This window comes from Diceros bicornis, chromosome 25 (genome assembly GCF_020826845.1).
Source record: "Diceros bicornis minor isolate mBicDic1 chromosome 25, mDicBic1.mat.cur, whole genome shotgun sequence".
NCBI classification, from domain to species: Eukaryota; Metazoa; Chordata; class Mammalia; order Perissodactyla; family Rhinocerotidae; genus Diceros; species Diceros bicornis.
This window is the reverse complement of record NC_080764.1, coordinates 31,792,099-31,809,111: the sequence shown is the minus strand read 5'-3', so window position 1 is coordinate 31,809,111 and position 17,013 is coordinate 31,792,099. Positions and strand designations below refer to the sequence as shown.

General features: G+C 41.1%; 1 protein-coding gene across 2 annotated transcripts in view; it reads right to left on the bottom strand.

The window, feature by feature from the left end:
- The window catches only part of POC1B (POC1 centriolar protein B), a 92,039-nt gene that overhangs the window by 61,810 nt on the left and 13,216 nt on the right, over positions 1–17,013 (bottom strand). For both annotated transcript variants that reach the window (XM_058568688.1, XM_058568690.1), the window contains exons 3-4: positions 8,443–8,614; positions 4,285–4,464 (exon numbers count right to left, since the gene is read on the bottom strand). In XM_058568688.1, coding sequence (XP_058424671.1) covers positions 4,285–4,464; positions 8,443–8,614 — 352 coding nt within the window. The remainder of the gene's footprint in view (positions 1–4,284; positions 4,465–8,442; positions 8,615–17,013) is intronic.

Here is a 17,013-nt window from a genome sequence, read left to right as displayed (position 1 = left end):
TCTGCAGAGCAAATACCACTGAGACAGGGCCGCTCCAGCACATACATAACATACAGAGGGACCCTGGGGGAGGACTGGTTCCTCAGGGAGAACTCAGGCACCATTATCAGAAAACAGGGAATGGCTGCTAGGCAGACAAAAGTGCAGAGTTTGACCATGGCTTTCTTCTCTCAAATTGGTAAAGGAGAACAACACTTCTAGAGGCTCACCCCCCAATTCCTGAGTTTCTCCCTAACTGATGGTGCCCAGCTGCTGGAATAGCAGTCTTATTGCATCCCTCAATCCTAAACACCTCAAACTTGTATTTATCATCCTCACAACAGTCCACTTTGAGAAGCCTCACTACCCTCCCTTTCCACAGAGGCTGAGAGCTGTGAACTATCTTGACTAAGGGTAATGAGATGGTGCAGGTAGGCACAGGAATCTCGGACTATCTCATGCCAACCCTCTAACTGCAAAGTCATGCTGGTAGAACAGACCAGTTATAAAGAAGAGCTCAGAAATGATCATGCTTCTTCCCGGTTCCAAGCCTTCCAGTGTTTCCCTATCATCTGTAGGATGAAGTCTAAAGTCTTCGTATCACCAGGACCCTGAGCCTTCCCTGCCTCTTGCACCTTGTCCCACTTTACTTCCTGTGCTGGGCCACGGCTGAATAGTTAACCTTCCCAGAGCACACCGCGTTCCGTCAGGCCACAGTGCTTACTCCTGCGGATTCCCTCTGTGGAAGGTTTGCCGCTCCCTTCCCGTCTGACAATACACTGCTGCCTCCTCTTCCCCTTCCCGTCCCTCAGTTCTGGGCCTGGAATGTCTTCCTTGACTTTTCCTCACACAAGTCTAGTTCAATGCCCCACTCACACACTCCTATATCATCTTTGTATCATTTTCCCATACGACACACCACTTTATAATTATTTGGTATCTATTTTTTTCCATTGAACTATAAAAGCTCCTTGAGGTTAAGACTATCTTTCATCTCTATATGCTTAACACCCAGCACAGATATGTGGTACACAGCAGGGGGTTATGCTAATTAAAGGAATATTTTGAAGACCAAAATTTTACATTATTGGTGACCCTGCAACCCTTCATAAGTTCTTCTGTCTTACATTAGTATTATCTTTTTTTTTTTACATTTATATTATACATAGATGATTCAAGATAAGGGCAAGAAATAATGTATATCCTAGAATTTACTATAGGAAAAATTTCCTCTTATCTGAAAAACTTGATAGGATTCCTTTTTGTTAGAAAATGAAAATATGTCAGCCACCATCATTCCATTCATATCTTGGTTACAGGAAACTCAGGCTAAACATCATGCTGAATTTGCACTACTCAAGGTTACATGGTTCTAGATAGAGTTGTCTCCCATGCTCTCCAGTGATGGATGCATATATAGGTATGACAGTGATTATAAACCACCTTAAATTATTTTAGGAAAGAAATAGAGGCACAGAGGACACACTGGATAAATAACAGCTATTATTATTAGGCAGATTGTACATGAAACATTCTGTCTTGATTAGTTAAATCGATATTCAATGTTTTTCCTTATGATGAGCTCCCTGACAGAGGTAACAAAAATCAGTCTCTTTGCCAAACATATCCAGAGTTGGCAGAGTGGGCGCTAAATAACAGTTTCCATCACCTGGCCCAGTCTCTTGGACCCCTGTCTGTTCTCTTGGCCTGATCCCCTAGAGATAGACCTCTGCCTCCTCTTCTTATTTACAACATTATTTTCTAAATACAAATGATTTGACCAGTCTCTTAGGACTATCACACATGTCACCTCCTTAGGTGGGAAAAAATTATCAAATCAAGTTACATAATATCTTTACAAATTAAATAAGAGGGCCGGCCCCGTGGCTTGGCGGTTAAGTGCGCGCGCTCTGCTGCTGGCGACCCGGGTTCGGATCCTGGGCGCGCACCAGCGCACCGCTTCTCCGGCCATGCTGGGGCCGCGTCCCACATACAGCAGCTAGAAGGATGTGCAACTATGACATACAACTATCTACTGGGGCTTTGGGGGAAAAATTAAAAAAAAAAAAAAATTTAAATAAGAATGAGACGTTCAATAACGGTGATGAGAATGATGGCTAAGATTTATCTAATGATCACTCTGCGGGAGGCATGATTCTAAGTGCTCCATGTAAACTTATGCATTTAAATACCTTGACAACCTACGTGGTAGGTTACTATTATCATCATTCTACTTTTACAGGTAAGAAAAACGAGGCACTGAGAAGTTACGTAACCTCCCCAAAGGTCACACAGCTGGGAAGCGGCAGGGCTGGGATTTTCACCTATATACTTAGGTCTCGGGTGCATGTTCTTAACCACATAGCTATGTAGCATATATAGAAATAATACTGATATGGCCAGAGACAAAAGTAACTGAGACCTTTAGAAGAAAAAACCTACTGACTAAAAGTATGGTCTTCAGTCTACCTTTTTTTTATTCTTCTTAGAATCAACACCTCCTGAGCAATAACGTCCCATTGGAGTATAACTATGGTTAACAGAGGGCAGTTCTTGTGAGAACTGTCCTCTCTCTCCACCACCGGAACACGTGGTTGGGATGACCCCTCCTCCCTGGCCAGGGTAGCTGGTCTCAGTCAGGTGCCTGGCTGAGCTGAGAGGACCACAGTATCTCACCACCTGGTGAAAGGATGGGCACAGGGCCCAAGCTGAGAGTCACCCCCGGGTACTTTCCTAACCAGAGCTGGGGAAGGTTTTCCTGTCCAGTCACAAAACTGTGAGGACTTCAGCCTACAGCTGGCAGCAACCTTAGTACCAGGAAGTTTGGGAGAATAAAGCCGGCGTGTAGAAAGGTCCACAGAGAGACTGAGAGCAGTGGAGTCCCTGGTTCTAGTCTCCCCCTCCCCACTCCAAGATTATCAAACACATCAGCCAATTAACCACCTTGAGGGGAGAAAAAAAAATTTCTTTGGGTTTCTGTCACTTTCAGCTAGATGAGTTCTAACTTTAACTCTTAAACTCAGTCTCCTCATCTGCAAAATGGGGAAAATAAAATAACAGCCAGTTCTGATGGGAAGACGAAATACATATTTTAAGTACTTTAGCAGTGTGTCTTAGGAACAGAAAGGGCTCCATGGCTGTTAGCTGACAGTCAATAACACGTACAATAGCACTCATCCCAACAGACTGCTACCAAAGATTATGCAGTCATTCTTGGTTCCTCTCTTTCCGTCACATCCAACATGACAGCAGGAACTGATGGTTGTAACTTCAAACTATATCTAGAATCCAACCACTTCTCGAAATCTCCACTGCCACCTCCCTTGTCCAAGCCGAGGCTTGAACTACTCCAAAAGCCTCCTAACAACGGCCCCCTGCTTCTGCCCTGACTTTTTTTTTTTTGTGAGGAAGCTCAGCCCTGTGATAACATCTATGCCAATCCTCCTCTTTTTTTGCTGAGGAAGACCGGCCCTGGGCTAACATCTGTGCCCATCTTCCTCCACTTTATATGGGACGCCGCCTCAGCATGGCCTGACAAGCGGTGCATCGGTGCGTGCCCAGGATCCAAACCCAGGCCGCCAGCAGCGGAGCGCACGCACTTAACCACTACGCCATGGGGCCAGCCCTGCCCTGACTTTTGACAGTCTCTCCTCTACACAGCAGTCAGAGCGGTCCCATTCACGTGCAAGCCAGAGAGACAAACACGCTCCAGTGGCATCTCATCTCACACAGGGTGTACGTCAGAGCTATTCCCGGCCCCGGCCTCCGTCTGAGCCTCCCTCACTCCTTCCCCGCCCTCTGCTCCCCACCAGCCTCCTTGCTTGCCCTCAGATAGCCACCAGGCTCCCACCTTAGGGCTTTTACACTTGTTTCCTCTATCCAGGACATTGCTTTCCCAAATATCTTCAAGCCTCACTCCCTCCTCTCCTTAGGTCTCTGCTCAAAGGCCACCCTCTTTGTGAGGCAGTCGCTGCACACCCTGTTCAAAATTGCACCCCCTCTTCCCATCCAGCTCTGTTTTTCTACATAACACTTACTACCATCTGACCTACTATATCTATTTTCCTATTTTTGTATTGTCTCTCTCTCCTCTCTAGAATGTAAGCTTCAGGACAGCAGGGGTTTTTGACTGTTTTGTTTACTATTGTTCCCAGCACATAGCAGGCACACAATAAATATTTGCTGAATGAATGAATAAATGAATTTGCCCCTAATCTCCTTTTCTGGGAGTTGGGGGGCAAACATCGACAAACATGGGCAGGAAAAAAAACGTGGAAATCTGATTATGACACCTTTTGCACTTACTTGGCACAGCGTACCCAGTGTGTATGTCGGTACAAGGAATATAAGAAGCGCTGGCGATACATGTTCCATACTTTGATGGATTTGTCTTCAGAAGCTGTAGCCAGAAACTGGCCATCAGCTGAAAAGTCCACACTTCGAACTGGAGCTGTATGAGCTTTAAATTCAGAGGATTTCCCTCTCCTGGAAATAAACAATTTAAAATTTATAACATTTGATTTCATTTCTAACCAATATCTAATCAGTATACAGACTTCGAAACACATAAAATAGTTTACTCTTGTAAAAACTAACAAAAGTGTGAAAAGGCTGTGTTGTACTATACTCTTCACCAATACTGTTTCAAGCTGGTTTTGTTAATTAAAATCACAACTGATACTTAACAAGAAAGACCCCAGTGGTCCCCACCCTGAAATGCAATTGATGTTTTTGTTTTAATTGGAAACAAGGGAAATAATATTTTGAACATATCTCTATCATGCATTTTAAGTTCCTACTGTTCCTCTAGAAATAGCAACATATATAAAAGAATTCACAACCTACACATCTGTTCTCAACACCTTGAAATTTCAGATGCTTTTTTTTTCCTGGCTAGGGTGGGAAAAAGAATAGGAAAAAAAGGTAGAGAAAATAATGTGTGGCCTTTAAGGAGAAGCAACAGAAAAAAATATTAAAATAGTTAGGGACAGGCTAGTAGAGGGTGCTAGAGTTGAAAGGTGACATTTGGGAAATACACTTTGTCAGCATTTCCAAGTTCCCAAGGCACTTCCACTTTATGCTATATCCAGACTTGGCAGTCTTTCCGTTCAGAAGGTCATATTTATACGGGTGATACCTTATGGGGAAAATTGCCATAAATGTTTGAAAAAGATCAGGTAACAGAATTTGCAGAAGCCTGGAAGTCACACTCCACTCCTCCACTCTTCTCTCCTCTCCTCCCACATCCAATAGGTCAACAAACCCATTTAGGGATAGTGATATTGCTTTGCTTCTTAAATATCTTTTGAAGCCCTCCTCTTCCTTTATCTCAGCTATGCCTGTATTAAGGTTGATATACCCTCAATATCCTTCACCTAGATTATTGCAAAAGCCTCTTAACTGGTCTCCCTGCTCTAATCTTTTAGCCCCCTCCAGTCACCTACATACTGTGCTTACTACCTTGCTAAAAGTGTAACTCCAAGCGTGTCAATCCCAGCGTAAACGAGTCACTGGCTGCCCTCCAAGAAAAGGTACAACGCCCAAGCTCTTGGCGAGACATCCTGCCACTACACTGGACTTTGTACTCTTAGAGCAGTCCCAGTGCTTCGAACACACCTCCAGCTTTGTGCTTAGAGCTTCCTCAGCCTGGACTACTTCCCCCACCCCCAGACCCCACTGACCAACCCAGACAGGCTTAATTGCTCCCTATCTGCTACATCTATTTTACTTATTACAAAAAGAGTACTTTTTTTTTTAAATAGACCTGTTTCTTTCCTGTTAAGCAGTAAGTTTTTTTTTGAGGCCAGGAATGATGATTTATTCATCCCTATAAGACCAGCATCCAGCACAACGTCAGGCATATAAAAAGAGCTCAATACAGTTTGTTGAATTCCACTAGGAAGAGTCAATACTTAAAAGTTCTTAGATCCATCCTGGCTTACCCTTCCAGTGGTCTATGGAAGGCAAAGGTGACTCTGTCATAAACCTCCATCACCTGATATATGATCTTATAACAAGAATAACTAAAATCAATATTAAAAAAAAATAGGAATGAGCATGCAGGGACTAGTTCAGTGAGGTTCAAGGGAAAGTTCTATGAGTAGAAGTCAAGAATACAGTTTGGCCTAAATTCAAGTATAAGGCCTAGAGAAAACAAAGACAAGACTTGGCATCGCTATGGCCACACAGCTGACAGTCAGCATCATCAAAATCTGCCCCAACCTTAGTTCCACACTACACACTCCAGCAGCCTATCCTGTTTGCCTTCTTTCTCAGAGGCCCTCCTCTCAGCTGTAGGCTGGCCTAACCACGGGATCTGGTCTCAACAGGAAGCATATCAGGAACCAAGATAGGAGTGCTTTGTGTGTGTTGTGCTGGTGCTTAACTGGTTTCCAGCTTCTCACCTTGCCTTACTATTGGCTCTCTGCCTCCCACGTACTTACCTGCTCTTTCTGCCCAAATTCTCTTGACTGCCCACCAAGATGAACTGCAGGCCAGACCTGCTTCCATACTTGCTCCTACTATTCTTTCTTAGCCTTCCATCACCAGCTGTGGTGTCTGCCTACAAATATGGCTACCTACAATTCCTCTCATCCCTGTACACACATGCCACTCCTCCCTAGAGGAGGTGGCTCTACCAATTTCTCCTCCCTTTGAATCTGGGCTAGTGCTGTGACTTACTTCGACCAACAGAATGTGGCAGGAGTGACACTGTGCAAGTGTCTGGCCTAGCCCTTAAAAGGCTTAGCAGCTTCTGCTCTTACTGTCCGAGAACCCAGCTGCCGTGCTGTAAGGAAGTCCTTATCCTGCTGGAGAGAGGACACATGGAGGACTAAGGCGCCCCAGCCAATAGCCAGCACCAAGTCCCCAGGCATATGAGTGAGCCCAGCTGCCAGCTTAATGAAGCCACAGGAGTAACAGCCAACACCAAATGGGGCAGAAGAATCATCCAGATAACCCACAAAATTGTGAGAAATGATAGCTATTATATTAAGCTGCTAAGTTTTGAGGATTTTTATGTAGCAATAGATAATGATATATCATTGCCATGATCCAGTATTGCCCTGGCCCCACCATGATATGATTTAGAAAGAGAAACTAGAGACATCTTCACAAGCCTGTTGTACTTAGATTAGCCAATACAAATTAATGGTTCAGTGTGCTTGTGGCTCATGTACCCTTGGACTGTTTGTTCACTGAGACTTCCTTCAACTGGTAATGAGAGACTGAGCCTGTGCCGTGTTGGACATAGTAAAACCACTGGTCCTAAAGTCCCAAAGTTAAGGATCTTAGAAAATGCTTTCCCTTTTGGACCCCAAACCAGCCTCTCTCTCTTATAATTCTCCTCTACACTGCCATCTACAGTGTCATTATAACACCTAACTTCTCTTCAATAGTTTTTGCTGCATCAGGATAACACTCAGGTTTCTCCGCATGGAGCTTCCCTTGCGTGGTGGCAGGAAAAAAAGTGCCTACTGGCAGGGAAATGCCCTGTGAACTTTCTCTCATTTGGAAGTGCCTGAGCCTTTCAGTCACATACCACAAATCAAATCCCACCACAACAGGCAAGGAAAATGCTCCAATTCTTATTCTCTGAAGTATCTATGGGGGGAAATGATATGATGTGTGGGATTTGTTCTAAAAATACCCTAGCACAAAAAAAAAGGAGGGGGGAGGAATAGATGAAACCAGATTGACAGAATACTGGTAACTACTGAATCTGGTTGATGGTATTGGGAGGAGGCGGCTGTTGCGCTTTTCATTCTATTTTCACGGATGTTTGAAAGTTGATATAGTTAAGAGTTTAAAAACTTTTTTAAAAAATCATGGCTCAATAAGTGCTTAAAATAGATGGGCTATCAGCTGGGGTTTGAAAAACCTCTTATAGAAAGATTTATTATAACAGGATAGGATGTTACACAAACGCAATGACTTATACTTTTGTCAAGAAATTTTCTTTAGCAAGAAAATTCTGAAGCCCAATAATGAATGATACGCATCAAAGAACAGTTCTGGCACAGGGGTTTTTAATAGAAATCCACAGGCCCCTAAAGATCCATGAATGGATGTTAGGACGTTAATAAATTGTGAAATTTTGATTACACATGCCGAAGCGTATCTTTCTGGGAAGACAATCTAAAGCTTACATCAGATTTACAAAGGGATTGATAACCACCACCCTCCCTCCCTCCAAAAAACTTAAGACACATTAAGCACATTTCCATGGTTGGGAATAGTTTTCAAATAGAAGACATAATTATGAATGAAAGATGGGGAAAGAATGGTCTGAATAGTGTGATTTTATGACAAAGGCAGTACACCTGGTGTGTGACTCAGACAAAGCACAGTGCAGGTCAGTGGGGAGTTAGGCATCCTGAGAAGTGTATAAGGAATAGCCAGGCTTCAGTTTCCTTTTACATTTCCATGCCCAGAGCCTATCAGGTGTTTCTCTGTTTCTCTTACTTATCAGGAATCCAGAGTCTAACGGTTCTGTCTCGTGAAGCAGAGGCCAATAAGTTTCCAAGTGGAGAAAACTGCACGCTGGTTACGACGTCCTTGTGCCCCACGTATCTGAAAGCTCTAGCTTGTGGCTTGACACTCCATAGCATGAGAAACGTATCCCAAGAAGCAGTAGCTGACAAGAAATAGAACAAAACCACTGTTTGTTAAAATGCAAACATAGGCATGTCTCGTTACAATGGTTGGCATAACTCATAATGAGACATCCAGGTAACAGAGGGGCTGGAGGTTGTAAGGCTGACCAGGTAAAGGCAAAAATATTTTTAAAAGAAACCCAGAGCTACCTCACTAAAATGCAGGTTTGGCTCTGTCCTATGTAATCAGAGAGCAGGACTACTGGACCCTGTATTCAGTTAGAGCCCAGTGACTATTTACTGGAAGAAGGCCGCACAGTGGAATAGAGAGCACACAGGACCAGGAGTCAGTGCTGTCTCTAACTCTTAGGGTGACCAAGAAAATTACCGAACCTTTGTGTCATGAGGACGGAATGCTTTTCCTGAGAGGGCTAGATGAGATGATTTTTTTAAAACTGTTTACATGGAGATCATTTCACACTTACAGAAAAATTATAAGAATAGTATAAAGAACATTAATACACCCTTTACCAGATCCACCAGTTAATAGTTTGCCCTATTTGGTTTATAATTTGCGTTTGTGCTCATTTGCACTCATTCTTTCTTTCTGTACACAAGCATGCACATGTGTGCGCACACACACACATATTTTTTTCCCTGAACCATTTGTAAGTGAACACATCATCATGGCACCTTTATTCCTAAATACTTCAGTGCATTTTTCTAAGAATAAGGATATTCTCTCATATACCCACAGCACAGTTATTAACTTTAGGAAACTTATCAAGGACAATACTTTAATCTATCGTTTTCCAATTTTGTTAACTGACCCAGTAATGTCTTTTATAGCTTGATACGGTAATCTTAACAGTTTCTTTCTACTCTGTTATGACATTCTACAACTAATAAAAGAATCACGTGTGTCAGACATTAGCTTAAAGCTTTAAGACAAGGAAAACAAAGGCAATCGGTGGTGGAAACAAATGCCTTGGACAAAGCATGAACAAATAAAAGCTAGACCTAACTCTTGCCCCCAAACCAAATTTTATATATGCATGTAGCCCCAAAATAGCCCCAATAATAGGAACCAGGTCAATAAGAATCACTGTCTAGACTGTAGAATGCTTAGAAAAAATGCAACTTTATAAACTTGAAATACAATTAGTATCACTGTTAGAAGAGAATATAAAGTCACTGAAAACCTTCTAAGTTCTTTATCCATCGATAAAGTTCATTTGGAATTAGCCTACGCATTCTTTCCATGTAAAATAGTTAAAGTGAGGCTGGTGGGAATGCAAACTGGTGCAGCCACTATGGAAAACAGTATGGAGATTTCTCAAAAAATTAAAAATAGAAATACCATTCAATCCAGCTATCCCACTACTGGGAATTTATCCAAAAACATGAAATCAACAATTCAAAGAGATTTATGCATCCCCATGTTCATTGTAGCACTATTCACAATAGCCAAGACAGAGAAGTAACCCAAGTGCCAATCAACTGATGAATGGATAAAGAAGATGTGGTATATATACACACACACAATGGAATACTATGCAGCTATAAAAAAGACAAAATCGTCCCATTTGCAACAACATGGATGGACCTTGAGGGTATTATGTTAAGTGAAATAAGCCAGAGAGAGAGACGAACACCATATGATTTCACTCATATGTAGAAGATAAACATATGGATAAAGAGAACAGATTAGTGGTTACCAGAGGAGAAGGGCATGGAGAGGTGGGCAAAAGGGGTAAAAGAGCACGTGTCTGGTGACAGATAAAAATCAGACTATTGGTGGTGAGCATGATGCAGTCTATACAGAAACTGATATATAATAACGTACACCTGAAATTACATAATGTTATAAACCAGTGTGACCTCAATAAAATAATTGGAAAAAAAAAAACAGAGTGAGTTTATAACTTTCAAGCTATAACGCTGTATACTATCCCTTTTTTAAAAAGTACAAAAAGTTGATGTTCCACCACAGCTTATCAAACTATTAAATATTTATATCGAGGTCTAAATTATCAGGGGCTAATGTAGACAAAATAGGGAAAACAATGAATTATCATATGCATTATACTTAGGACCCTATTCGAGTTCTAAGGTATTACACAGCAAATAAGATCTACAAAAGGAGATAAGACACAATCCCTTACCTCAAGGAATCACAATATTGTAAGGGAGACAGTTCATTAATAATATCATACATGTTCAGAGGACTTTCATACACGATTCATTTTAAATGTGATATGGGGTGGTTGGTGGTCCTTTCTGAGGAAAGGACATTTGAGCAGAGACTTGAGGTGTGATCCAGGCTGAGATGTGAGAAAGAGCCCTCTGGCAGAAGGAACCCCGTGGACGAGGGCCTGAGACAAGAATGCACTTGGAAGACTGAGGAGCAGCAAGGAGACCAGCATGTCCACAGTGGAGGAGAGAAAAAGGGAACAGTGGGATGGAAGCAAGAAGGAAGCAGGTGCCAGGCAAGGAGCCATAGTGACAGGTGTCTAGTTCATTATAAGTGCAAGGGGAAACCATTGAAGGATTCTGAGCAGGCGGAATCTCATGAGCTCATTTAAGAAAACTGCCACTCTGACAGTAAGCAAAGGATAGTCTTTGCAAAAAATGATGCTGGGTCAGCTGCATATTCATAAGGGAAAAAATGTATCTTGACTCCTACATTTTATACTATTCACAAAAATAATTCTACATGGATTGTAGATCTACATGTGATAGGTAAAACAATAGCTTTTAGAAGAGAACATAGGAGAATATCTTCACGGCCATTAGGGTAGGCAAAGATTGCTTAAACAGGACATCAAAATTACTAAATTACTAAAATCACTAAAAGAAAAGAATAATAATTTGTACTACACTAAAGTTAAGAAATTTTGTTCATTGAAAGATACCACTAAGCGAGTGAAAACGCAAGCCACAGAGTGGAAGAAGATATTTATAACACATATATCTAATATATAACAAAGAATCTATAAAGAATCCTACAAATCAACAAGAAAAGGCAGGAAAATAGGCAAGTGGCTTAAACGGCACTTCAAAAAGGAGAATATGCAAATAGGTAATAAACATATGAAAAGGTGCTGAATTCCATTAGTCACCAGGAAAATGCAAATTAAAACCACAATAACACATCACTACACACTTATCAGAATGGCTACAATGAAAAAAAATAATACCAAATCTTGGTGAGGATGTGGAACAAATGGAACTCTCACATAATGCAAGTGGTTATAACCACTTTGGAAAATTGTTTAAAATATCTACTGAAGCTGTGTATACACTTACCATTTGACTCAGCAATTCCACTCCTAGGTATATACCCAACAGAAATTCTTACGTATGTTTAGCAAAAGACATACAATAATGTTTGTGGCAGTACTATTCAAAATAGACCAAAACTAGAAACCCAACTATCCATCAAAGTAAAATGGATACATAAGTTATGGCATATTCATACTATGTACCTACTGTGTAATTAAATTTCATTTATATGAAGTTCAAGAAGTAGTAAAACTAATTTTGGGGTTAGAAGTCAGCACAGAGATGATCTGGGTGGCAGAGAGGGAGGATAGTGGCTAGAAGGGAGCACTGGGGGTACTTGAAACGTTATCTTTCTTTTCCTGGGTGTTGGTTAAATAGGTATGTCACATTGTGAAAATTCATCAAGCTGTCCAATTTTGGTACATATCTTATACTTCAATAAAACGTTTAGAAAAATATCACTGCGGCTGTTGTGTGGAGAACATCCAGGGCGTAGGGGGACAGAAGGGAAGAAGGAAGTCAATCAGGAGGCCACTGCAATAATCCAGTCAGAAGAAGGTGGTGGTCTGCACTAGGCTGGAAGCTGTGGAAGCAGGAGAAGTAGTCAACATCAAGACATCATAAAGCTAGAGCCTGCGAGGCGTGCTAACAGGTTAGAGGTGAGACAGAGGTGCCAGGCTTTTGGCCTGGGCACCCAGGTGACTCTTAGAGCTGTTTATGAGACTGGAAAGACCAGAACAGAAGGAGGTTGGGAGTGAGGCAGGATGGGGTGGGAGTCAAGAGTTCTTTTTAGGACACAGTAAGTTTAAGATGCCCATTAAACACGCAAGTGGAAATGTTAAGCAGGGACATGGATAAATTCACCTGGAGCTCAGGGAGAGGTTTTTGACTGTATAGTGTGGTAGATAAAAGAGCAAACTAGAGAATTAGACTCCCTGAGTCAAATCCAGGCTTTCACTTACCAGCTGTATGCCCCTGGGCAAGTTACTCAACCTTTCTATGCCTGGAACACTTCAACTGCAAAATGAAGTATTTAAAGTATTAAGTGAAATGATATTTGTAATTCATGCCTGGCACATAGAAAACACTCAAATGTAGCTATTAGTACTATAGTTTTTGTTTCTGCTCTGTTAGCAGCTGCAGTCTAGATAATATATTAGAGACTAGAAACTGGATGGGATGGCTCAGGAAGTGAGTATAGATAAAGAAGAGGGTGAAGGTATTTACCCTTGAGAGAAAGAAGGAGCCATAAATGAAGTAGGAGGGGGAAGGAGATTGAGGGGTCCAGGAATTCAGTAAGTATTCAAGAGAGTGACAAGCTGTGTCAAACGTTTTGAAGAGACTTAGTAAGATCACACCTGGACAGGACCAGCTACAGAATTTGTGGGGCCCAGTGTAAAATGTAAATGTGGGGGCCCTTGTAGAAAAATTATTAAGAATTTCAAGACAGTGAGGGCAGGGCATTAAACTAAGTGTGGGATCTGTGTGATTACACAGGTCATCTCCCTAGCCGGCCCTAGGTTGGAGGATCAAATGCTGGTTTGGCAATAAGAATGGTTTCAGTGAAGTGGTGGGATCAAAGCTGGAACGGTGTGGGTTGAGGAGAAAATGGGAAGAAGGCAGTGGAGAGAGTTAAGAGTTATACAATTGACTCATTCACTCATTGAAGGTTTACAGGGTCCCTAATACTCAATATGATAAGGACCAGAAAAAATGGTACTACAGGATCATGCTCAAGCAACAATTAATTGGGGGGTTTGGAGGGATAAGAATATAGAAACTTAACTGAGAAGGTGACACAGAGCTTGAGCCTTCACACATCTTGTCAGAAGAGGAAAAGGGCATCTTAACCAGACTGGATGCTCAAAAATTATAAATTTCAAGTTGACTGCTACACACCCACATTAAAGCCACACTTTGCTATTGTCAGCATGAGGACAGCTGGAGAGAAGTGGCTGAGAGAGCAGGACGAACAAACGGTTGACAGGACAGGACAGCCTAACCTCAGAATGAGGGGCACTTCAGAGGCCTACTAATTATGAAACACCAGAAACAGAGATGTCTCAGTTACAACTGTGCGACTCAGGGTACACTCTATATTTTCTTCCAAATTTCAGGAAAACAGAAAAAAAGACCAACAATCTATAAAAACCCCATGAATGCACTCTTACTAAAAATTATGAAACCCAACACTGAATTTTCCTCCTTACTTCCTTACCTGTGTCCCACCAAACCCTAATAGCATGATAATAAAAGGTATTTGATTACTGATGTCAGTGCTGTGTGGTGTTAACTCGGAATCTGCTTTCAAACATTTCCATTGAACCACACCCTACATAAACATTACCACATAATTTAAGTCAAAGCTCGTCATCTGACCTTCTATTTTGAGATAAAATGTCAAAGGGAGGAAGTTAAGAGAAAACGTTAACTAGTAAATCTACCCATTTAAGAAAACATTTATATTCTATAACAATAACCCATTGTTTCAAGAAATAGCAATAACTTTCTAGTCAACCCAAGCTCTCTCACTCATTGATTTAACCAAAATCAACTGTAGTTAATTAGACGTTCACTCTGTCAGGAATATCTTTCTGGAAAGAAATGGTACTACCTCTAGTTTTTGCCTTTGTTGTCAAATTATCTTTTCAATTGGTAATAAATGTACATAATACAGAATTCCAATACTACAAAAGAGTATTTACCAAATCTCCTTCCTGCCCTTGGCTACCTGGTTTCCCTTCCTAGAGGCAACCAGTGTTAACCATTTTCTAGAGTATTCTTGAGTATCCTCCTATGCACTTAAACAAATAGTGTGTCTATTCACTTGCTATTTTTTATACAAATGGTAGCATGCTGTTCCTGCCATTCTGCATTTCGCCTCGCCATCCTCCCCTCCCCCGCCCACCGGGTATAATATATTGGAGACCTGCTTTCTTAGTACATAGAGCTGCCTTATTCTTTTTTTTTTTTTCTTTTGAGGAAGATGGGCCCTGAGCTAACATCCATGCCAATCCTCCTCTTTTTTTGCTGAGGAAGACTGGTCCTGGGCTAACATCTGTGCTGATCTTCCTCCACTTTATATGGGAGGCCGCCACAGCATGGCCTGACAAGCGGTGCGTCAGTTCACGCCCGGGATCTGAACCCGGGCCGCCAGCAGCGGTGTGTGTGCAATTAACTGCCATGCCACTGCGCTGGCCCCATAGAGCTGCCTTATTCTTCCCCCCTATTTTTGATAAATTTTTATTTTGATAACTTCAAGCTTACAGAACAGTTACAAGGCAGAACAAGAAACGTCAGTATAGTCTCTACCTTAGATTTTGCCATTGTTGACATTTTTGTCCATTTGCATTATTGTTCTCTCTCTACATATATGCATATTTTTTTCTTAACCATTTGAAACAAAATTAGAAACGTAATGTCTCTTTACTACCAAATACTTCAGTATGTATTTCCTAAGAATGAGAACATTTACTTACATAAACAATCAACAGTCAGGAAATTAAATACTATTTAATATATTATCTTTTTCACAGTACAGACATGGATTTGGCCAATTATAGCTATTTTCCCCAGTCCATGATGTAATCCAGGCTATGCGTTACGTTAACCACCACGAGTCTTTATTCTCCTGTAAACTAAGAAGATTTCCTAGGTCATTCTTTGTCTTAATTATTGACCTCGACATTTGTGAGACCTACAGGCCTGTTATGTTTGTAGCATCTTCATCAGTTTTTTTCCCCATGTTCCCTTGGATTAGATTCAGGATATATATTTTTGACAGGAATGCCACAAAAGTTATGTTGTGCCCTTATCAGTGCATCATTTTAGGGTGCACATGATGTCTGTTTGTCCCCATATTGGTGAGATTAACTTGGATGACTTGCTTTAGGTGGTTTTTGCCTTGTCAAGTTAGTATTTTTCCACTTTGTAATTAATAAGTATTTTGTGAGGAGATACTTTAAGACTATATAAAATATATATCCTCTTCGTTAACAAGCTGTCATACGCTAACTTTAGCATCCTTTAATGATTTTCCAATCTGTCATTTTTTTCTATAATTTACTAATTAATGTTTAATTAGTTAATAAACTAATATTTAATTTAATTTATTATTTTAAGGAAGAACTTTCCTTTTCCTCCACTTATCTATTTATTCATTTACTTATTTATATCAGTGTGGACTCAGATTATTTTATTCAATGGGTTATAATTCAAAACTGTCATTATTTATTTTGACTCTCATATTGTTCCAGATTTGGCTAGTGAGAGCCCCTTAAAGCTGGCTTCTGTGACCTGATATGTGTCCATTGCTCTTTGAGTACTTCCTTACTTCTAGAATTACAACATGTTCCAAGATGTACTTTCCCTGCCCCAGTCCTGGAATTGGTCTTTTTTTCCCCAAGAAGCTCTGATTCCTGTTAGTGGAGAATGGTATTTAGAAACCAAGATCTGGGGACTATGTTTGCTCATTGCTACTGGTGTGTCAGCAAACAGAGCTAAGAAATAAGATATAAACAGAAAATAAATAGAAATCTCAGCAGGCAGAACTAAGAAATTAGATATAAATAGAAAGCCGTGTCTATCTGTATGTAGATATGAAGCTAAAGATATTAAAAAGCATGAATTCATACTGATAACTCCAATTCCAATCTAATACCACAAAATACATTCTAGCCCTCCCTCTTTTCGTATTTATAACTTTCTTCCCCCACAGTAAAAAACATGGCTCCCATTGTGCTCAATATATTTTTGTTCAAGCCCAGAATATACAAACAGTAGTTTCAGATTCATTAACTCACACCACTGCAAAAAGCAATCCTACTAACCAGAGTTCAAAATTTAGTTTTGCTCCTTTTTGGTCTCGTCAGACTTGGTTTTACTCTTTGTTAGGGTGGATCTACTTCAGTTGTCAACTTAGTTTTAGGACATGCCCTTTATTTCAGGTGTGGTCTTGATTCCTAAGGCCTGGCCTCCCTGGTGTTTCTGTCGCACGCCTGAGGTGCTCAGCGCGATTTCCTCTTTGTTGCAGCTAGAGATCTAGGGACATCCAGCTCTGCAGGGCCCCTGGGATCCCCATGCTGCTTTCAGCCCAGCAGTAAGCGATCTCTGCTAGACCTCAGACTCTCAACTTGTGAGCGTGGTGTTCAGACCT